This window comes from Macrobrachium rosenbergii, chromosome 19 (genome assembly GCF_040412425.1).
Source record: "Macrobrachium rosenbergii isolate ZJJX-2024 chromosome 19, ASM4041242v1, whole genome shotgun sequence".
NCBI classification, from domain to species: Eukaryota; Metazoa; Arthropoda; class Malacostraca; order Decapoda; family Palaemonidae; genus Macrobrachium; species Macrobrachium rosenbergii.
Genome location: NC_089759.1, coordinates 11,281,657 through 11,307,457, shown reverse-complemented (window position 1 = coordinate 11,307,457; position 25,801 = coordinate 11,281,657). Strand labels below are relative to the sequence as shown.

Below are 25,801 nucleotides of genomic sequence, written 5' to 3'. Positions count from 1 at the left end.
TACGCGAGGTGACAGGTTCTAAGATTTTACTTGAGCATGATGTTACCTGATTAAGACCACTGAGCAGGAAATTCTTGCAATGACAAGACTAAAAAGCTTTTCAAATTCGCGGAAATAGACGGCTGCGCAAAACATTACAAAATCGAAAAAGTTCTGCACCGTAAAGTGACAACGTACGATATGTAAAAACAATCCAGGAGTCAAGGCAATATATATAGAAAGTTCAGATAATAGAACTTGTAGGCAGGAAGCAAAACAATAAAACATTTCCGATCGACGAAGCAATTCTATACGTGCTGATGCACACCACTTACCTTGCCTGACGGATTTACTCCTCTGTAACTACGAGGATCTGATCGGTAGCATCCTCGCTCACCAAGCAAAAGGGGACCAGGTTCGAATAACAATAGATGACCTACTTGAATGAGACTTATGAAGAGGGGAGCGGGCCTGAAGATAAGTGAAGATTTGTGGAGGATAAAGCACAAGACGGACATGAGGGGAGGAATTTCAAGGCGACCTGTTGCGTCACATGGAGACGAGATCTGCGAGGCCTTTCGACTGTCTGCCGTCCTTTACTTGGCAGACGACAGACAGTTGAAAGGCCTCGCAGCACTCCAGTGTTTCCCTTTCCTCCGTGGATTTTATCTTTATTTATGTATTCATCACGTTACATATTTTCGTGATTCAGTTATACACACATATATATATATATATATATATATATATATATATATATATATATATATATATATATATTATATATATATATATATATATATATATATATATATATATATATACATATACATATACACACACACACAAACAAATGTCGTTTAATATCCTATTACATCTACTTCGGGAATATCACATTAGGGGAATTATATAACTCATAAACGATTAGGTACCTGGGAGATTCGAATCACCAGCAGTGCAGATCGACGACTTTCAGGGACGGTAAACATTTGCTGGTTGTCAAGAGAGGTACATGTAAGCTGATACTGACTCTGCCGTCCATATGCCCATCGAATACCGGTTTTGCACCTAAGAGTCGATATCAACCCATCTCCACCATGATGGCTGATTGGTACGTTTGAAACACTTAGCTTCCATAGTTTTCATCACGTACACCGTAACTGTTTGTGTGTGTGTGTGTGTGTGTGTGTGTGTGTGTTAATTTTATAAACCCTTGAAGGTACTTCCTCGTGTATTTTACCAATTTACATAAGAACTGAATTCCTTGAAATTCTTGCCCTTCGTCCAGTGAATGACATCCGCTTATGCGAGAATGTCGAGCTAACAATGCAATCTCCCTTTGGAAAAAGGATTTTGTTTGTGTAATGGAGAGAACATCCTGTCATTACTCTGAGTGATGCACCTGCAAACATTGTTTTATCGCTGGACTGATGTGAGAGGATGTGGCAAATTTGTTATTTAAGATAAATAACAATTATTTAGCTTCTGAGTTTAAATATAAATAAGCATCTTTGATCCTTCTGTCGCCAATTGCCAGAACTTTTCCTTTCAGCATGTTTCGTACTTAACTGTATGGTCAGGAAATGGTGTACTTAACTTGAATAAAGCTTTGTTCTCTTGGCACAGGAGCTTTATTTATTTAAAGTATATATATAAGTAAAACGTACTCATTCTCATGCAAACATATTTTCTTAAATACACACACACACACATATATATATACTGTATATATATATTACACGAACGTCTTAACTTCTCCACATCCTCACTTTTTTATACGATTATGTAAGTGGAGAATACATGAGACTTTCACTTCTGCGGCCTGACTCGACCCTACAAAAGTTTCCAGCGAAAACGTGCTGACTCACTTTACTACGAAGACGGTTATAAGTTTAGCTCACCTCATGAATACTCGAACTCAGGTACATTTTACTTGAGCTGACTTTCATTCAGAACAAAACTGTAGGGAAGTCGAGAATTAAAGACAGGACTGTCACTACTATATAATATATATATATATATATATATATATATATATATATATATATATATATATATATATATATATATATATATATATATATATAATATATGAAAGTGAATGTGTGTGTGTTTGTATGTTTGTGCGCTATAGAAATCCGAACCGCTTGACCGATCTAGACAAAATTGGCACGTGGCCATCATTTGACCCAACTTAGATAATACGTAGGTTTCAAGCCCGTACCCCCTTTCCCTTCCCCCCTCTACCCTTTGTAACTTATGTGGTAACTGCTTGACCGATCTGGACAAAATTTGGCACGTGGCCATCATTCTTTGGTTTCTCTTTTATATCTCCTTTGAGCCTCTTGTGTAGCATGGAATCAAAGACATATGGCATATGGACCTGTTCTTAAATGAATATTATTTTCGTTTGTTATCTGTTTTCCTGAGGAATCTCAAAGCGTTTGAGAGACAATATTAATAATCTTGTTGTAATACTAATTTGGGATTACCATTATTTTTCACTCAGCCATAAAAAAAGAGCATTATTCATTAGGCCAGTTCTGAGTATTACGTTGATTTATTCTGATAATTGTAAGTCCCTGTTCGTCTGACATGTTTTCAGTGTTGTATGAGAGCTTGACATTTAAATTTGATATTTTAAAATTTGATTTGATAGTCAAGGCCAATGAATGGAAGCTACATACACACACATTATATACTGTATATATATATATATATATATATATATATATATATATATATATATATATATATATATATATATATGTGTGTGTGTGTGTGTGTGTGTATGTATATATAGGCTTAAAGAAAAGGTAACTTTTGATCCATGACTATAAATCTCGATTAAGACTGAAGGCATCAAAAAGTTCAACGAACGGAGTTGAAACTTTTCTTTAAAATCTCTCAAAGATCAACAACACTAGCCATCATCTCCGAATTATGAACAACTATTTCAAGGAACACCATAAGTCAATGCACGCTGATCTTAATTTAAAATACAAGTTCCTCATAAACGCCCTCTTCTATAATGAATCTGAGGAAGGTAACTTCGCTTTGTTGCTGAATGTTTTGAGAAGGCAGCAATAAATAAATAAAAAAACAATAGCACTTCTTTCTTCCTTCAGTTAACATTCCAGACAAGGTTGTCAGTACTGTATAACTGTCTCTTCACTGTTTCGTAAATTTTTGTCCTTGATGAAAATTGGCCTGTCTGATAAGTGTCACAGACAGTTTCACTCTATGGGCGACAGACAAGATGATGGGAAAGGTCAAGAGGCGTTCATTTAATAATCAAAATTAGTAAGTGGGACAGATAATGCATTAAATGTCTCTCTCTCTCTCTCTCTCTCTCTCTCTCTCTCTCTCTCTCTCTCTATATATATATATATATATATATATATATATATATATATATATATATATGTTTATATATATATATATATATATATATATATATGTATATTATATATATATATATATATATATATATAAATATATCTATTTATATGTATATATATATTATATATATAAAGTATATATATAATATATATGTATATAATATATATATTATATATGTAATATATATATATATATATATATATATATATATATATATATATATATTTCTTTTAACGTGCTTTTTTCCCATTTGTATGGGGTAAGCACGATGCCTTCTTTTGAAGGACTTTGATTTGGCTTTGGGGTAGACCGTAGTCTCGATCGGCTGCCATGTCTGTCATCGCTTACACCACGGTAGCGTATATACATGTATTGTGCTAGTCACCAGCGCCCTTTCTCCTAGCAGCGAGTTGTTGCATGGTTAGGTCGACAGTCGAGGCGTGTGAGGTGTCTGTTATGTTTTTAGGAGATGCTGGAGTGGCTTTGTTTGTGTGTGTATTAGTCTGTAACACCCATTTGCTTTTAAGCAAACCTATCTGTTGATTACATACATAATCCCGGGGTGCCTACACGGATAGCAAAGTGTCTGCCTCTCTGACCGCTCGGCTGAGGATTTGACCCTGCGCCACAGACCTCTATGAAGTCCGAAGCTGCTGCTCTAACCGACTTGGCCATCGAGGCTCTCTCTCTCTCTCTCTCTCTCTCTCTCTCTCTCTCTCTCTCTCTCTCTCTCTCTCTCTCTCTATATATATATATATATATATATATATATATATATATATATATATATATATATATATATACTGTATATAGGACGTGATGAAATTTCCATGAATGAGTCTTAGTCATGAAAACTCAGCAGGACCCGAAAAGGTAATATGGAATCCTGAACAGCTCTGAGACATAGGAATATACTCTGTGCAAACTTTGGTTGCTTATACTTGCCAAGAGATTCCGAATTCCCAGAAATCCAATCATCCCTTTTCTTAAGATCTCAAAACTCAACCCTGCCTAGAGACTCTAAAGTCCTACATATCTACTTAACATTCCCTTTACCTCAAAAATTGTGATCCTCCTGACTTTTTTCCTTTGTGTGGCATAACATGGAAAGAACCTAACATACGTCTTAATCTGGCATTCAATATAGCAAACTTAAAATTGTTGAATTACCAGTTTGTGAATTATTCTTAACATTTCATTACGAGAAGTCTCAATTTCAAGAAAGCAAAGCTGAAGCCAGGCTTTAACAGCATTCTCTCCCTTCTTTACAAACGTGTCGCAATGAAAGGTCAAGAATATATAGATCAACTAATGACATTCACCAAAATTATGTATTAAATCAGCTACAATGACTTCTCTAAATATATCCTAATTTTTAAAAAATACTTTTCCACTGAAAGCCTTGCAATCGAAAAGGAGAGTTTCTTCATGCAATCCTCTTCCAATTTCAAGGCTTGAATTGTATCCCAAAATATTAAGATATCACGAATAATACGTACAAAAATAATACAAGTCAAAATCAGTACCAAACCATCGAAATGCGTTCGGGACATGTCCTATAGAGGCTCACACATGGATGTTAGCCTGGGGGCCCCATCCAACTGGGAGGTCCGACTGGAATGTTCTCCTCCTGGGCTATCTTCCCCGTGGCCTCAAAGCCCATTGCCTTTATTGAAGGCATTCTTTTGGGGTTGCCTACCAAAGGGATTCCACGAAGCCCCTTTCTCATCGGCAAGACAGCTTTTCCTAGGAAAGCATGGCCCGAAGAACCCCTTTTGGGATGGAGGTTGCCCTCCCAGTTAGCCAGCACCCAAGGCCTCTCCCAGGGAAATGTTGAAGGCAGCTTTGCCTTCTCTGGGGACAATGCCAACTGGCCTTGCCTGGAGGCTCCCACATTGCCAAGAGCACCATCTGAGGCTGCCTTTCCTTGATGAGGCAAGGGAACCCTTGGCTGGGAGTCTGACCTCTGGGGTTACCATCCTAATAGCACACACAGGGCCCTTGCTTGGTAAGGTGCCCGGCCCCCTGGGGTTGCTTTTCCCATGGGATGCCACAGTCCCCTGCCCATCGGTGAGAGGGTATGCTTTACCAGTGAGGACACCAGATCAGTATCGACGTTTGAAACTCGATCAAAAACACACAAATTGGGGAACCAATATATTCAGAAGCACATGCAGTTTCGGAGCGTCATGTTCCCTCTTCAATGTGAGCGGGGACGATGAAGCTGTATGTGCTCCTGAATATATTTGCTCTCCAATTTGTGTGTGTGTTTTTTTTTTTTTTTTTTTTTTGAAGCTCTACCAGTGACCCACGGTGTAGCCACTGATGTTGGTACAAAGGATGACATTACTGATCCTAAATTTTGAATTACAGGCATTTTTTAATGCTTCTAATTCACTAAAATAGAGAAATTTTGGTGTCATTTCCTACCATTTTTGTCAAGCAGTCTTTTTCGTTCTGTTATAGGCTTTACAGGTCTCATCCCATGCCCTGTGCTGTTCAGTCACTATTTGCTCTCAGACAACAGGAGCTGATATTATGTTATTGGTGCTTGTCCGATCTAAAATAGAACAGCTTTTCTCCTTTCGAATTCCTCTTGCACCTTTACATAAGAAACTGAGATCAGCAACATATATCATCAAACTTGCGTACCCTACTTCAACTCACAACAGAGTAGTCTTGTGAGCTGCAACCTTTTTAGGACATGTATACTTCCTAAAGTTTATCGAGTTACATTTTTATTACTATTAGTAAGTTCAATTCTTCTTGAAAAATAAAACAGAAATGCCACAAATATTAACGCTGAAAAATTAACTGTAAATACAATACCACACTTCCATTACATAGCTGCATATTACTGATATCAAAATACACAAGTCAGATAAAAAACCGACATTTTTTTAAAAAGGATAGCAAATATTGGACTTAGTTTTAATTATGAAAATTTAACTTTCTCCGTGTAGTGAAACAATTAATATGACTTGAAAGACTTTAGTTCATGGCAATTAGGTATTTATCCTGACAGCATGAAACTTTACGTTCGAGATGAGTTGAGTTGAATATAAAATTTAGGCCAAAGGCCAAGCACTGGGACCTAAGAGGTCATTTAGCGCTGAAACGGAAATTGACAGTAGAAAGGTTTTAAAGTTGTAACAGGACGAAAACCTCGCATTGCACTATGAAACAATTGGTAAGAGAGGATGGAAAGTAAGATGGAAGAAAGAGAATATGAACGGAGGTACAGTAAAAGGAGTGAAAGGGGTTGCAGCTAGGGGCCGAAGGGACGCTACAAAAAACCTCAAGTAATGCCTACAGCGCACCGCGTAAGGTGCACTGACGGTACAACCCCCCACGGGGACTTTACGTTCGAAAACGGGACGATATTTCGATTCTCCTTCAACATGAACTGTAACAATAATGCCAAAGAAAATAAAATGCATTTAATGTCACAATAACGTGCTTTTCGTCAATTTCATTCAAGTTAATATTGTCGAAAAATTATTAACAAGGTCATTTGACGCCATTCCTTTTGGCTAAATGCTTTGTATTTCTGCTTGATTTTCTGTTCAGGGTAAAAAAAATTACTTTATCACAACAACGAACAATCGTTTGGACTTGTCTCTAAATAGGTATGTGCATATATATTTATATATATATATATATATATATATATATATATATATATATTATATATATATATAATATATATATATATATATAATATATATATATATATATATATATATATATATAATATATATATATATATAATATATATATATATATATATATATATATATATATATATATATATAATATATATATATATATATATATATATATATATATATATATATATATATATATATATATATATATATATATATATATATATATATATATAATATATATATATATATATATATATATATATATATATATATATATATATATATATATATATATATATATATAATATATATATATATATATATATATAATATATATATATATATATATATATATATATATATATATATATATATATATATATATATATATATATATATATATATATATAGAAAACAGAAGTTGTTGGCGCAAGCAGGCCACAGCATATCTCAGGACAGGGTGACAAGGAGACAGTCGGTCATCTGTAGGTGGTATTTATTTGCCGACGCGTTTCGTAACACATTGTTACATCATCAAGGCTAAAAAAGAAAATTTACAAATTAAAATACATGGAATAAAACTAACGACTTCAAGAGTCTCAACATGCTATGTAAATATACATTAAAACAAGACAATTCATAAAAAGCACCTGCTAGACTAAAAGGTTGAGAACTGAACGACTAAAAGGGAAAAGGAAAGCAGCAAAGAAAACTGGCTCAAGCCAGATACAACTGAACAGAGGTGGTGTGTGAGTTCAACTTAGGAACTAGCTGTTTTATGAATAACGATTCTAAAATTAGCAGTTCGTGTGGATGACTTGTTTGGCATAAAACAGAGAAGTCAGAATAATCAATACTTGTATTACATATATTTGAATGATTTCTGATATTAGAAATTCTGGATTGGACAATCTGCAACCAGTACGATGATTAACACCTTTATGTGAATCTGCTCTGACCCTCAGCAATCGTTTAGTCGATCCCACGTAAGTCCCTAAATTACATCTGGGGCAAGTATATTTATATACGACTGACGATTGCATTATTGGGCAGATTCTATCCTTAAGTTTAAAAAGGGACCCTATTGTAAGTGGATTTTTTGGTATTAAAATGACTTGCAACATGTTAAAATGTTTTTCTATTGCAGACCTCAGATTACTTCTAAATTTATCGTCTAGGACGTATGGGATAGCTGCATAGAGTTTCTTCCGTGGTACTGTACTTATAGCAGCCGAGTGAGATAGCTTCTTATTTAAGAAATTCTTACAGTGTTTAAAGAAAACATGAGATGGAAACCAATTATCAGTAAAATATTTGTGCAAGAAAATTATTTCTTTATGATAAGAGTCCCAAGAAGAGGTTAGAGTATAAGCCCGGTGGAGGAGAGTAAAAATTGAATTTAGTTTAAAATGATAAAAACAAGCACTATAAAAGTTTGAACCCAGACCAGTAAAAGTCTTCTTTCTAAAAACGGAAGTGTTAAAACTGTCATTATGTCGGAACACCAAAACATCCACGAATGGTAATTGATTATTGTCCTCTCTTTCTAATGTAAACTTAATATTCGGATGTACTTCGTTAATGTACGAGAGGAACTGATCAGCATGAAAGGCTGATTTGAAAAGAACGAAGGTGTCATCGACAAACCGTTTATATACAAGAGGATAAAAGCTAAGGGGGCAATTTTCCAACATGCCCTCCCCCAGGGAGCACATGAAAATGTTGGAAAACGTGGGGCCAAGAGGTGATCCCATTGCCACCCCATCTATCTGTTTGTACAAACAACCATTAAAAATAAAAGCAGTGTCCAGCACTGCTAACTCCAACAATTTCTTAAAAAGACAACGATCATAATTAAAATAAGTGTCATTGGGTTCGATAAAAATTTTATCTAAAATAACTTCAATTGTTTCCTCCACTGGGACATTTGTAAATAATGACTCAACGTCATAACTAGTCATATATAAATCAGAGTCTTGGCATAAAATCTATGATTTGAACTCTTCAGAGTTTTTTAAAGTGTGCTGGTTAGAAGTCAATTTTCTTTAAACACTGTAAGAATTTCTTAAATAAGAAGCTATCTCACTCGGCTGTTATAAGTACAGTACCACGGAAGAAACTCTATGCAGCTATCCCATACGTCCTAGACGATAAATTTAGAAGTAATCTGAAGTCTGCAATAGAAAAACATTTTAACATGTTGCAAGTCATTTTAATACCAAAAATCCACTTACAATAGGGTCCCTTTTAAACTTAAGGATAGAATCTGCCCAATAATGCAATCGTCAGTCGTATATAAATATACTTGCCCCAGATGTAATTTAGGGACTTACGGGATCGACTAAACGATTGCTGAGGGTCAGAGCAGATTCACATAAAGGTGTTAATCATCGTACTGGTTGCAGATTGTCCAATCCAGAATTTCTAATATCAGAAATCATTCAAATATATGTAATACAAGTATTGATTATTCTGACTTCTCTGTTTTATGCCAAACAAGTCATCCACACGAACTGCTAATTTTAGAATCGTTATTCATAAAACAGCTAGTTCCTAAGTTGAACTCACACACCACCTCTGTTCAGTTGTATCTGGCTTGAGCCAGTTTTCTTTGCTGCTTTCCTTTTCCTTTTAGTCGTTCAGTTCTCAACCTTTTAGTCTAGCAGGTGCTTTTTATGAATTGTCTTGTTTTAATGTATATTTACATAGCATGTTGAGACTCTTGAAGTCGTTAGTTTTATTCCATGTATTTTAATTTGTAAATTTTCTTTTTTAGCCCTGATGATGTAACAATGTGTTACGAAACGTGTCGGCAAATAAATACCACCTACAGATGACCGACTGTCTCCTTGTCACCGTCCTGAGATATATATATATATATATATATATATATATATATATATATATATATATATGAATATATATACACACACATATATATATATATATATATATATATATATATATGAATATATATACATATATATATATATATATATATATATATATATATATATATATATGTGCATATATATATGTATATATATACATATATATATATGATAATATATATATGTGCATATATATATGTATATATATACATATATATATATGATAATATATATATATATATATATATATACATATATAAATATACATATATTATATATATATATACATATATAAATATACATATTATATATATATATATATATATATATATATATAATATATATATATATATATATATATATATATATATATATATATATATATATATATATGTATGTATGTATGTATGTATATATGTAGAACCTACTGGTCACTTTTTACCAGATACATATGTAATTGTAATAGCCACAATGCCCTCGTAACTTCTCGAATTGTTCGCGCTTTTTTGGATATGCTTGTCACTACAAAGCCTTTAGGTCCAAGTGCAAGAAATTGAAGTGGTTGTGATTGTGATTATGGTGACACGGGTTCGTTTCCCGCTACCGCACATCACAACCACTTCAATTTCTTGCACTTGGATCTCAAGGCTTTGTAGTGACAAGCGCATCCAAAAAGGCGCAAAGAATTCGAGAAGTTAAGAGGGCATTATGGCTATTACAATATACAATCATGAAGCTACAAATGTCGTTTAATACCCAATTCACGCTACTTCGGGAATATCCCCGATGGGGAATTATCACCAAAGGGGAATTTTATAAGTGATAAATGGATCGGTACCACCGAGTCTCGATCCCTCGACACAGTACTTTCCAACAACTCCAGCCGACGGTCAAATTATTGAGCCACCCGGTGGTACCGATCCATTTATCACTTATAAAATTCCCCTTCGATGATAACACCCCATCGGGGATATTCCCGAATTAGCGTGAATTGGATATTAAACAACATTCGTGGCTTCATGATTTTAGATACATATATACATATATATATACATATATGTTTATACATATATGTATACACACATTATATATATATTCATATATATTTATAAAATATATATGAATATATATATAATTATATATATACATATTTTATAAATATATGAGTATATATATAATGTGTTTATATATATATATATATATATATATATATATATAATATATATATATATATATATATATATATATATATATATATATATATGTATATATATATATATATATATATATATATATATATATATATATATATAATCCTCGAACTCTCAGAAGATTGACTGTCTCTAAACAAAGAATATCATCCCACGATTGCTTTGAGAGTTTTACAATTGCTTTTCATCAAGAGTTTTGAATACAGACGTCCAGACAGAGCCTGTCACTGCTTGATGTATGATCACATATTTCACATCCATTTCTGGGAGCAAAGAAAGAAAGGTGTCAGTTATATGAGTTGGTGTTATGAGAAATTTGCGAACGCTGTATTTCTCGCGGAATGCTTGTTATTTCACAGTATTGTGTTAAGGAGTTTACTAAAGTGTATTTTCCGGGAATTTCTTACACTATTTTCAGCGCATGTTTTATCTGGTTATTGTCTATGGTGATTTGAAGAACTTGTCACTCAAACATTCAGTCTGCAAGTTTCACTTTGCTCAGTATTAAGCAACATGAGTTTCTGTCAAGGTAAAGTTGTGAATGTATGCAGTTCATGCATATAATTTTCAAAGACATGGTCTTTTGATTGACTAGCATTAAAATGAAGTAGTTTCATCATTTTCATACTGCACTAAAAATATGGATACAGTTGAACAGTTGCAGAGCGCCATGTACCACCATTACTTCTTTGAAGTTCAGAAAGCGTAAACCAGTATATATAACAAATTACTTAAATGATATGGCTATCAATATATCTCTATATACCTAAGCTCTTTATGATGTTGACAAAATGTCACAGCATCTTTGGTTTTATTTGACCCATTATCTAACAGCTTTTGACCTCATACAACAGGAAAATCACTGACGGGAAAGAGAGCTTCAGCCAGTGCCAACAATACAACGTGACCTGGGATGACCTGAGCTCTCTCAATCTGACTGACACCGACAGTTTGGTACCTACATTCAATCAATCATATGGAATCATTGGTAAGGGAGACTTCGTTATCATCTGAACTGTGTGCCACTTAGCAAATACAGTAATGTTAAAAAATTCATTACAATTAATTCAGTATTACTGAAACATTTAGAACTTTATAAGGCAAAAGGCAGACTATTGAATTAGAGAGGAAATTCAGTAATGATACCGAATACTGCATTACGTAACAAACCTAATATGATTCTTAACTGCATTTATGTGGATTCTTAATTACTAGGTAGAAGAATACAACATTCAATTACATTAAAATTCATTGAAAAATGTGGTCAAATAAATGACACATTAATTTCTCACAAAGAAAACTAAGCAAATATTTTCACGAATCCTAATGCTGTGCTTTCTAAGGTTTTGGCATCGTTTTCGAGTTACAGCAAACCCCTTACACACCAACAATTGTAACCAACAATTGTAAGGAACTTGCAGTGGAAAAAAGTAATTTTGGGGTGGGGAATTGATAAGATCTGTAGTAACGGTGATTGGAATATCACACAAAGCACTCCGTATGCAATCCGATGAATAAGTCTCACACTCTTTTAAAAACTTTTGACGTGTCAAATACGAATGAAAACCAACAAGAAACATAATTTATCATGAAATGATAATAGTTTAATGTTGTTTAAAGAATACCGTTGCTTTATGACGGTTTCTGATCTTTACTTTGCGAACAGTGTCAAAGGACAAAGGGAAGTTGAAGCCTGTTGCTATAAACAGTGAAGCTCAAGTACCCCTCTAACCTACAAACTGTGTCAAATATGGAAGCTAACCTTAAATTAAGGAGAGTGAAGTTTCAGGTTTCTCTGCATTCCTCTCAAAACAATTTCCTAAATTTTCTGCCCCTCTGGTGTTGTTTGATCATACACCTAGCACCAGAGAAAGCAGGAAAGAACCTCACACAAGAGAGTCAAGGTGGAAATGAACATCCACGAGCGAAAGTGAGATCCCCCTGAAAACAAGACATTTATTAAATTTTGAACGCGATTCTGCACTGGGTGAACGGATGATAAATACCATGACAAAATGTGTATTGTCATCTAGGACAGTGGTTTTCAACCTTTTGATGCCCATGTGCATTGTAATCAAAACTCAAATTACACTTTTTCACTTCTGAAATTAAGCACTGGCCTGCATTTACAGTAAATAAATTTGGTGCATTGCAATCAAAACTCAAATTACACTTTTTTGCTTATGAAATTAAGCTGGCCTGCATTTACAGTAAACAAATTTGGTGCATTCTAATCAGAACTCAAGTTACACTTTTTCATTTACGAAAGAAAGCACTGGCCTGCGTTTACTGTAAATGATTTTTCATTTTTTAAATACTATTTTGAAGATGTCCGTGGCATGGCCGCCCCCTCAGAACTGCCCATGGCCCCCCCACAGGTTGAAAACCACTGATCTAGGTGGAGCACAATTGCGCATGCGCAATGTTTTTCATTGAATACACTCAAGGATCGAACAGCTGGATAAAATAAAATATAAATATAGTTTAATGTTCCCTACTACACTATTAACCGATAAATTTTTCCGTTTCAGCAAATTATTCCATACGCCTCACGAGAAAAATAAATTGTTCTCAAAGTCATTCTCCGACTATTAGCCTCCATCCTCACGAATTGGCGAGTGAATTTGTGCATGAAACAAGGATAATTGCTAATTTAAACTTGATTTACAACTTATTAATTTGGTACATAATAACAACCCGATATTGTGTACAAATTCTGACTCAAATTAAAAGCTATATAATTGAAATTAATTTGAATCAAATACCAGATAATATAAGAAAGTGAAAAAAATACTATGGAGTTATTTACATTTACGCAAATTCTGGATAAAACAAGGTTGGACTTTCCTAAACAAATGCAAACTTAAAATAAAATAACAGAATACAGAATTATGCATTTATACATATATAAATAAAAAAACATTAATATGACTCGCACATAGGGAATTCTAAATAACTTCAAGTTACCCGAGGGACTTTTAGATGATTCTGATTCTGAATTCAGGATGTCAGGCCGGATGGGACTACGATCACAGTGACTACGACTCGACGCTGAGCATGGATCAAAACTGGGTCTGCGGCAACGCCTCTATGGCAGCTAACTGGCAATCAGTCGGAGTTGCTGGAAATGTTGTTGGAACGCTTGTCCTCAATACAATGTCCGATCTGTAAGTGTACCTAGATGGATTCAGTTTTTAAATTCTGAGTAGTTCGTTTTCAGTTCACTGTCAGACCTGTAAGGACCTGATCAGATTCCGCGTTTTTAATTTACGTGTCAGTTTTCCAATGAGAATTAACAGTTTTCACAGTTACTAGGGATCATCAACCGGTTACCTCCAAACTTTAGTCAAGGTTATGTCTGTGCAATGAACGAACAAGTAACAGGACATCAGTGTAAATCAAGGTTTATATTAACCATGAAGTTTGTACGAAAATTTCTATTCCGATGAAACATGCCTAATGTGGTTTTCTTAGATACAGACTTCATGGAATTGCCGTATTTCTCAATGTACTGATGCGTTCAATGCACGTATTAGTGGAAGAACGGAATTTTTATTGTTGTTTTGGTAGGTTGTGTCCATTGCTCTAATTAAAACAATCACTACTGCAGTACTAATATATCTTTTAACTACAACACTAAACTAGCGGCTGTAATTTTGGTTTTACTAGAATACTTGTATTCTTTTAATTGATTGAATACAAGAAGGAAACAACAAAAAGTTCAGAAATTTTTGTATGAACGTATACATGTAGTGTACAGGTAAATGTGTTGTATATCTATACTATCTATACTACTCTTTCCAGACTGGGTCGGCGGCCTATGTTCTTTGTGTCAGTGGTGATATTTGCCGTATTTGGCTTGGTGCGCCTGTATGTGACTTCATTCATGTGGATAATGGTTACCATGTTTTTGGCATCCTTATCCTTTCCCCCTATTCTGGAGTTGCCACTGATAATAGGTATGGCCAAATCATACTATATATATCAATTGTTTGAGATTCATAATCCCTTCAGAACTGTATGTATATACTGTATATATACATATACAGTGTGTGTATATATATAATATATATATAAATATATATAAATATATACGTATATGTAGAATCTACTAGTCACTTTTTACCAGATACATATGTAATTGTAATACCCACAATGCCCTCTTAACTTTATCGAATTCTTCGAGCTTTTTTGGATACGCTTGTCACTACAAAACCTCAAGATCCAAGTGCAAGAAATATGACGAAATTACGATGTCCGGTAGCGGGAAACGAACCCGGGTTCGTTAATCAAAACGAGGTACCATTGTCGACCGCACATCAGAATTTCTTCATATTTCTTGCACTTGGATCTTAAGGCTTTGTAGTGACAAGCGTATCCAAAATAGCACGAAGAATTCGAGAAAGTTAAGAGGGCATTGTGGCTATTACAATTACATATACGTATATACATGTATATATATATACATATATATATATATATATATATATATATATGTGTGTGTGTGTGTGTGTGTGTGTGTGTGTGTGTGTGTGTGTTACCAGCAGTGTGTGAAAAGCAGGTATTCTATAGAATGCTTAGGCAATATATATACAATATAGTAATCTCTCGACTATCTGGATTAGTAGAGTCAAGGCCCTGTCGTATAATGGCGAAATCCAGATAAGGGTGAGTAAAAAAAATCTAGGGGCATTCAAGGGTAACTCCGTACCTAACCTTGTTAATACCAATTAACTGTTAACACTAAATATGCTTGTAAACAACAACCATCACACTTTAAACTGAAAACTTTATGGAAAAGGCAATTATCTGCCGTTTCCCCCATATCTGAAGCATATTATTATTATTATTATTATTATTATTATTATTATTATTATTATTATTATTAGATGAAACCTGTTCATATGGAATGAAGCCGACAGGGGCCACTGACTTGAAATTCAAGTTTCCAAAGAATATAGTGTTCATTAGGATGAAGTAAGGTGATGTAAAGGGAAATACAGAAAGAAGGGGCCCCTCTTATTAAAGAAAAAATTAATTAATAAATTAACAAACAGATGAAAATGTATTAAAGTGCAAGTAGAATAGTATTAGTGTAGCAACGCATTGCACCTTTGATTGAGCTTCTTAAGTTCCAGTTGCAAGACTTCCTCTGGGAGGCTGTTCCACAGTCCAACGGTGTGAGGAATAAAGAACCTCTGGAACTGAGAAGCTCGACAGCGAGGCACATTTACAGCATACTGGTGCTGCTGTCCAGCGAATCTGGTCGCTCTCGGCAGATAAAGGGGATCAGGGATCAATTGTGAATGTGAAAGATCTCTGTTGAAACACAACTTATGAAAAAGTGACAAACAAGACACCATCCGTCGATGGTCAAGTCATTACTACTATTAGGAAACAGAAACCTACCACCACGAACCACTCTACCTAAAAGAGAGAAATCTCTGGCAGAAGCAGACATCCACACCGGAGAACAGTAATCTAGTAAAGGGAGTACAAATAACCTAAAACAGGTTGCACTGATTTCATCACTGTTATAAAAATATGTGGCCTTACGAACAATACCTAACTTTTGTGCGGCATTTGCTGAAACTTACATTGGATATTTCTCAAAAGTTAGAAGTAAGTCGAATGTTACATCTAGAATAGTTTAAAGCTCCAGACTCGTTCAGCAAAGTTCCATCCACCTGAAGGGAGGATGGTGTGGAAAATCTGTGCGAGATCTACTAATCAATAGCGTTTTCGTTTTACTGGAGTTCAGATTCATACCCCGCCGACTACACCATTCCCTGATCCGGTCCATGTCCCGAATGAGGCTGAGGGCGCTTCATATACTGCATAAATACACTTTGAAAAAAATGCAAAGCCTCTCTCTCGCTCTCTCGTAAATGACTGAACCCTTGGTACCACCACCAGCCACGATTGTATTTATCTCTTGGGTTGAAAAATAAAAAATAAGAAAATAGTGTAAAACTATAAATGAGAGTAGTATAAAACATAATAAAAAAAAGTGAAGGAGTGTGTTTTACTGTATAGGCTTCAATGTAAGCCATACCTCCATGGTTGTTCTCTCTCTCTCTCTTTTGACACCGTATCTCTTCCTTTTTTTATTTATTTATTTTTTTTTTTGCTTTGTTACAGGACAGTACTGTACATATCCTTTCATGAAATGTGGGAAAATCATAAGCATAACACGAAACAAAAGCTCTAGAAAGTCCGATGTCTACCTAGCCCTCTTCACCCACCCAATACTGCATCCACAACCCCTTTCTCTGAGTGAATTCCTCTTCACAGCCTTACTGGCCCTCTTCTCCCATGGCACCCAGCGAACTGACCCCTCCCCCCGCCACCTTAGAAACATCTCCAGGGCTCCTCGACCCCCCAAAACTCTTCCACTTCTGTCTATAAGTGTAAGCAGTGTTACCAACATTTTCCCGAGGCTGTGCAGCATTGCCAGCCATCGGAGTAGTTTTTTTTAATTTTTTGAAATTTATATATATCATACCTCTTTGGGCCTTGGTCCCTGGTCAGGATGTGTAGGATAATGTCTAGTTCCAGATAATGAAGATCCGCATAATCGAGGGATTATTGTATATATACGTGTGTGTATATATAAAGTATATACTGTACATATGCAGTATACACACATGCGCACACACACACACACACACATATATATATATATAATATATATATATATATATATATATATATATATATATATATATATATATATATATATATATATATATATATATATATATATATATATATATATATATATATATATATATATATATATATATTTTTGTCACATACACGGTGACATTTTATAGTCACAAATATCATTTAATATCAATTGACTACACCTCAGGAATAAATTACACGCAAGGGGAATTAATTCCTCATGGGTGTAAGTTATTTCCGAGGTATAGTGAAGCGGATATTAAACGATATTTGTGGTTTAATATTTGTGAATATATACAGTAAATGTGTACATTCATAGTGTTATTCATACATTTTATTCCATATTTTGATTTTTTAATTTAAGTTTGCAATACTATATTCTGAAATTTTGTGGGTTGCATTCACACATTTTTGTAATTCTATAATTCATTATTTTTACTTGAAGATACCTCTAATGCACATAAACATATACAATTTATCTCTCAGTACAGATATTCCTCTTTTTTCCTAAATTCAGGTCCTCGTTTTGAGCTTACATTTTTGTTAGTTTGCTTTTTTGAAAATACTGTACTACTATAAAGTAGAGCTATTTATTTTCAAAGTAACACCAAAAGCAGTCTGTGTGTTATTGACCATGCCAGTATACTAGAACAGTTGTCCCCAAAAGTTTATCTGTAATTAAAATAATGTGCCAATTAAGCATCATTCAAATTATTTTCTTTTAGGAAAGTTGTTGCTGATTATATACGTTCACTTGAGTATGTGCTGGTAAAATAAGACTAAGAGTCATTAGAGTGCATTTCCACCTATCCATAGGGTAAACAGGAAGATCAGTTCTGCAGAGAAAACCTTTTGGATAATATACAGAAAGTTGGTATCTATTTATGCATCCACAGTTTGATGTACAATCACTCAAAAGTGTTTTGCAACATGTTACAGAGGTTTTCGTTCACCTAACAGTAATTTGTTCTTTTGATATTTACAAGGAAGTGTAATTTTCTTATTCGATTTTGGTTATTAATCATACGGTTAACAATATATAAAAGAATGGTGAGTGAAAAATTCATATTACGAAAAATCACGAAACATTTTGAAAAATTTCACTTCAGATGATTGGTCAAAAGAGTCAAAGAAGAAACTATATTTCGAATCCAGAAAAAAAAGCTTATTGACTAATAAAATAATATTGAATAATCATCAATGAAATTATATGTAAATAAAGAAAGAAAGAATTCAACCATTGTTGTTGTCAAAAACAAAAAACAAAAAATCTCATAACATCGTATGTTATCGTGTGACTCCACATTCGGGCAGGAAAGTTAAACTAAACTGTCTCGCCACCTGCACCGATAAGATGGGTAACAGACTCAGCCGCACCACATTATCTCACAGGTCATCGACCATGAGCTTGCATGAGACTAATGTTGCTCGGCAGCTTAGCGTAAATAAAACAACCATGTATAGAGCGATGCTACAACAGAGAGAACGAGGAAATATTTTAAATTTGTTGTAAAAAATGGAGGACGACCCCACTGTTGCATTACTGCTGAGGATCGTCATCGGATGATCATTGTAGGAGCTCCGCCTAACTCACAACCGGTGTCGCTATAAAGACAGAACATTATGCTCTCCCTTCAAGTTGCTGCTCAAACCATCCCTGACAGGCTACATGAGACCAAGATATTATTTCATCATATTCATGACAAGAAACACTTCATATCAGAGAAACACAAAGAATAGAGGCTAGGGCTTGCGTTACAATATAATCCAGTGGCCGATCATTTCTGTAAGAGTCATCTTTTGCGATGAGGAGGAGACATTCTCCACTGATGAGCATGGTAGTCTTCTTCACTGCTGGCGTTTAACATTAATTAAATTAATGTTGAACTTCTTGCTAATTTTAATTCTTTAGGAACTTGGATAATAAAAAATACAAAAATAGGCGTTATATATTCAGTTAACTTCATAAGAAGCATCAAAATGACAGCCCTCAGTAACAATGAAAGAAATCAGAAATTACACATGATAACGGCATTATATATATATATATATATATATATATATATATATATATATATATATATATATATATATATATATATATATATATATATATATATATATATATATATATATATATATATATAGTGTGTGTGTGTGTGTACAGTATATATATATATATATATATATATATATATATATATATATATATATATATATATATATATAAATGCGATTATAGTCTAAGTATTACAAAAATAGACATGAAATTTTTAGTCTAGTTCAAAATATTTTATATATTAAGTTTCACTAGTTTACAATACACTGTACAAAGGATTAATCATTCAAAAATTTGATTCATAATAATGTGCACGCAAATCTTTACAAACGTCGTATTTGTTGATGTTAATAAGGCTAATAGTTCAACTTTTAATAGTCGTAGGCCTATGTCTACAAAGTTCACACATATGAAGGAGATAAAACAGAGATGGTAATGGCATTTGGAGATGAAAATATTAAAACATAAGAACAGCGATGACCCCTGAAGTATTATAGTAACATATTTTAATCAAGTAAAGTATGACAACAGTCAACAGTATCAGAAAAAGCCCTGTTTAAGGGAAACTGCAGGTAATTTCTCGGACCTACCACTAGTGTTCAGTTGTTTCATGCGCTTACAACTGAGTTGCCAAATAGCGCCAGATGTCACTATTATAAGCTGTTGTCCAAAAAGTTTTGAAATATGTTGCAAAACATTTTTGAGTGATTGTACAAGTGAAAAACCTATTCCAACAGGGCGTAGAAGAATGGTAACTCTTTAAAGATCATAGAGACATCAAATTTTATCTGAAAATTAATATTTACACATGTGGTCATGGACTTACATCCTGCTTAATGTCATGTACAGTTCATGACCCTAAATATGTTAAAAATAAAATGAGTATTATTCTGCATTTTATGCTGCACCGGTATAGCGCTATTTCTGTTGAGATACGTTGTGAATGTTCCCTCGTGTCTGTGTAGATAACTATCAAACGTACCTATGCAGGCATAAATATTTGCAAAAATAACTTGTGTGTGCGTACTGACAAGAAATTGCAAAGATGAAACATCATCACAATAGATTAGCTCTTCAACTTCTTCTTCCTCTTTCAGTTATGGAACAAGTGTCTCCAACTTGGAGAGCCAGAATCACAGCTACCAGCTTCATGCTGTGGACTTCAGGAATGTGTTTCCTTCCCCTCATTGCTTGGCTAGCAAGAGACTGGATCGTGTTAGGCTTGATTACGACAATTCCATTTTTTGTGTTTGTTCTTTCATGGTGGTAAGAGATGGTCCTCATTTTTTCTTGCTCATATCAAAATAAAGCACTAAAGCCCTATTACATCCTCTATTTTACGTGATGTGTTATCTCTTGATACTGAGAACATACACTTTAATGCAATGGCACAAAAATATAATCTTTTCAGCAGATGACTTATTAAAAACTCTTTATGCTACTGATTCTAATTATATTTGTTTTTCAGAATAATAAAACAGAGGAAATTAAAAAATAATTGGGTTTGGGGTGAAATAATGAGCGGAGAATTAACATATCACTGGAAAGGGTGAAATACCCAACCCTCGTAAAGTTGCCACTTTACTCGCAGAAGTTGATTATTACATTTATTACACATCTTGACAATGCCAGAGAACTTGAGAAAAATGCAACAATTCCAGCTTTTAAACTGACGTGTGACCATAAAAAATAAGGCAACATAAGAAGTACTTGGGGAAAAATAACCTTTCACAAAAATACTGCCTACCAGCTTTCATTAAAATCTGGGAAAAATAAAATCTTGGCCTTTTAACAAACCTTTAACCTTGAATAATAGATGATAAAAAATTATGTGACGAATAATCACTAAACCTACCTATCAAGTTCCATCAAAATCATTAAAAAATATATATACCTGGGGGATATACCAACCCTAAAAGTACCTACCAAGATTTATCCAAATCTGCAAAGAATAACGACCTTTAAATTGACCGGTGACCCTCATAAATAGGCCAAGGTAAAAATTATTTGGGGATAAGATCAACAACGGTACCAACATACCAAGTTTCATAAAAATCAAACAATACGGAATGTGTCTAGGACCAAAGTCACAAGAAACAAGAATCAAAGAGCTCTGTGTTCCTGGTAAAAAGAGGTAGAGAGGTGAGAAGGGAAATGTGTTAGATATCGGGTGTTGCAAACACCACGAGCAATACTGCTTGACTGATCGAGTAATTTGTATTAATTAGTAGTAATAATAATTTTTGTATTTAACTGGGAGTCATAGTGACAAAGTAATTAACACTTGCAATACGTGTAATGTTGGAATTCATTAAAATATCTTATGAACTTTGCAGGGTATTGCCAGAATCTCCCCGCTGGCTCCTGTCCCGGAACCGACTGGATGAGACAGCCTCTCTCCTGAGATCAATCGCCCAACGCAATGGAAGACCTATTCCAGAGAAACTGGAACAGAATATTCAGAGCATTGCTTTGATTCACAACAACCAAAGCAACTATGGAGCTCTGCAGCTGTTCAAGTACAGAAGAGTCTGCATTCGAACCATTCTGCTCACAGCTTGCTAGTAAGGCCTTCATCTCGCTTACAGTACAGTACTGTTATTTGCATGAATAGTTAGTAATATCAAGTATTTGTGGACACTATCAACTTTATTTTGATAAAATTAAGTTATTCCTTGAGAAATTATCCACTTTGTTACACAGGTGAATTATATATATATATATATATATATATATATATATATATATATATATATATATATATATATATATATATATATAATATATATATAATATATATATATATATATATATATATATATATATATATATACACACACACACACAGGGTGTTTCAAAATTAGAGGCCCGCCCCCTACAGCATGAACTGAAATTGATATGGACAAAAACAAAAGTAATTCAGAACAGGTATTTAAGTTTCTCTCTGAGTATTTAATATTTTGTGTGGCCTCCATCTGCCCGTACCACAGCCTGCATTCTTGAGGGGTATGATTTCAGCAAATCGCAAAAAAGCTGAGACTCAAACTCCATTTCCCTGAGCACTTCGGTCACCTCTCTTTGCAAGTCGTCGAGGCTTGGTGTAGCATCACAGTTCACTGTGCGTGCTTCAACACAATCCTTTAAGATACTACCAATGTTTTCACACACATTAAGGTCAGGGGAGCTACCTGGAAATTCACTTACCGAGAAGAAATCGATACCACTGTTTCAAAGCAACTCCTGTGTCTGAAGACCCTCGAAACATGGTGCCTTATCATGCAAAAATGTGACTTCTTCAACAGATAACACATTTTCAGGATCTTTGAGGAAAGGAACACTCCACCAGTAAGCACAGTTTCTCTGAAGTGTTCGCCATTCCATGACTGTCCTTTTTCTTTGATGATCCACATTGACCGTTTGGCTGTGAAACAGAGAAAATTTCCCAGACATTCAGGAAATTTCACAACTTGGCGATAGCGCACATCATCGCTGATATCATCCAACTTTGCAGCCCAAATGATGTCATTTTTATGATTTGGCTTCCTGACTGTGTAAATGAAGAATTCATCTGATGTGGCAACATGGAGAAAGTCAGCTTCATCCCAGTCTTTAAGAAATGAACCACAAAACCATGCACGGTCTTCTCTCTGTTGCTGAGTGATATTGGGCTTGCTGATAACATGAAATGGCTTGATACCAGATTTTTTCAACTCACGATATACACCACTATAACTTCTCTTCTTTCCCCTTTTTGTTTCTAGTTCAAGCGCCAATTTAGGTAAAGACTTTCTTGGTCTACCCACTGCCTCAGCTATGATGTCTTTTGACTCCTGAGAAAGGACTTCAGGCCTTCCAAGATTCTCACTCTTTTCGCGATGAAAGTCATATGGATTTTTGTTCCAATTTCTTTTAACAAAAGATTCATCTCTTTTAATGTATTTAGCTATACAGGAATGTGAAATGAAGGATGCGCCAGCATCCCTGGCCTCTCTGAAGGTTATAGCCCGGATTCGGTCAATACATCTGATTTCCTCCGAGTCGTTAGCCATGGCTGTATCTAACTCCGTCACTCAGTCTGAAAATACAAGAAATGTAAAATGAAAAATAGCTTAATAGAAACTTAAAATAATGTAAATGGAGATAGGCTATAGCAGAAAACTTCATAATTTTCCATTTGTTCTGTGGAGGGGGCTCTAATTTTTGAAACACCTGGTATATATGTGTGTGATATATATATATATATATATATATATATATATATATATATATATATATATATATATATATATATATATATATATATATATATATATACAGGCAGTCCCCAGGTTATCGGTGGGGTTCCATTCCCAACAGCGTGATGATAACCAAAAATCGCCAATAACCAAAATTCGGCGATAATAGCGCTGATCCCTGGTTATCGGCTCCGCCAATAAGTGGGGATCAGCGCCGATAAACCGGGGATCAGCGCTGATAACCGGGGATCAGCACCGATAACTGGAGATCAGTGCATATCAGTGCTGAAAATCCAGTTATCGTCATCACTAGACAAGCGCTGTACAACCGGATCGCCAATAATCAGGGACTGCCTGAATATAGTCATAACCCAAACTTACGCGAGGTTATGTTCCAGACCCCCTCGCGCATGGCAAATTTCCACATAAGTTGGCAAGGTCTCTAAAAATGCTAATAAATGCTTATTTCTACAATTTAAACACTAAATGTGACCCTAATCATGCTCCTAAAGTATTAAACTAACTTTTAAATGAAATTAAAGTTACTGTAATTTCATTAAAAAAAGAAATAAATGGTTGACATACAAATACAGAAGAGTGTGGAAATTAGTATACTATTTCTCTCTCTCCCCATTCCACCGATCTATTTTTCGAAGTCTTCTCAACCTTGTTTTTAAAAACTTCTTTATTCAGTCTCTTTCTCTTCGTTCTGAAATGCTCTATGTCTCTATGTTTTAGATTGGAGCATTTACAGTTTGTAGATGGTACGGGTAAAATTAGATCAATTTAAAATTATCTACTGTACAGGTAAAGACATACAGAGAAACAATAATACGAAGGCTGCGCTAACTATGAACGAGAGAGAGATAACAATTGTCCTTACTTAAGAGAGTGAAATTTTTTATGAATTATTATCGACCTTACCTTACAGACCTTACAGTTCATTCGGGTTGCCCCAGGTCACTCAGTGTAAGGCACCTCTGATGTCTACCAGAGAATTGCTAATGCATCTTCCGGTATATTTTGCATCTTCCAATCTTGGATGGTCTGGGATGCATCTTAGATATTTGACGAGCTTATTCTTAAACACAGCTAAGCTCACTCCTGATATGTTCCTCAGATGAGCTGGTAGCGCACTGAATAGACGCTACATTATCGATGCTGGTGCGTGGTGGATTAATGTCCTGTGTGCTTTCCTTAGTTTTCCTGGTATAGTTTTGGGCACTATTAATCTACCTCTGCTTGCTCTTTCTGATATTTTTAGCTCCATGATGTTTTCGGTAATTCCTTCTATCTGTTTCCATGCCTGTATTATCATGTAGCGTTCCCTTCTCCTTTCGAGACTATATAAATTTAAGAATTGTAGTCTTTCCCAGTAGTCAAGGTCCTTAACTTCTATTCTAGCTGTAAAGGACCTTTGTACACTCTCTATTTATGCAATATCCTTTTGATAGTGTGGGTACCATATTATATTGCAATATTCAAGTGGACTATGTGCATACGTTTTATAAAGCATAATCATGTGTTCGGCTTTTCTTGTTTTGAAGTGCCGGAACAACATTCCCATTTTTGCTTTGCATTTTGCCAATAATATTGCTATTTGATCATTGCATAACATATTCCTATTCAACATCACACCAAGGTCTTTAACTGCTTCCTTATTTGT

The 25,801-nt window shown here is 34.5% G+C and overlaps 1 protein-coding gene across 1 annotated transcript in view; it reads left to right on the top strand.

The window, feature by feature from the left end:
• The window catches only part of LOC136848627 (carcinine transporter-like), a 55,278-nt gene that overhangs the window by 23,067 nt on the left and 6,410 nt on the right, over positions 1-25,801 (top strand). Inside the window, exons 3-7 of the mRNA XM_067121025.1 lie at positions 12,009-12,142; positions 14,159-14,321; positions 14,959-15,113; positions 20,998-21,166; positions 22,237-22,464. Of these exons, the coding sequence (XP_066977126.1) occupies positions 12,009-12,142; positions 14,159-14,321; positions 14,959-15,113; positions 20,998-21,166; positions 22,237-22,464 (849 nt within the window). The remainder of the gene's footprint in view (positions 1-12,008; positions 12,143-14,158; positions 14,322-14,958; positions 15,114-20,997; positions 21,167-22,236; positions 22,465-25,801) is intronic.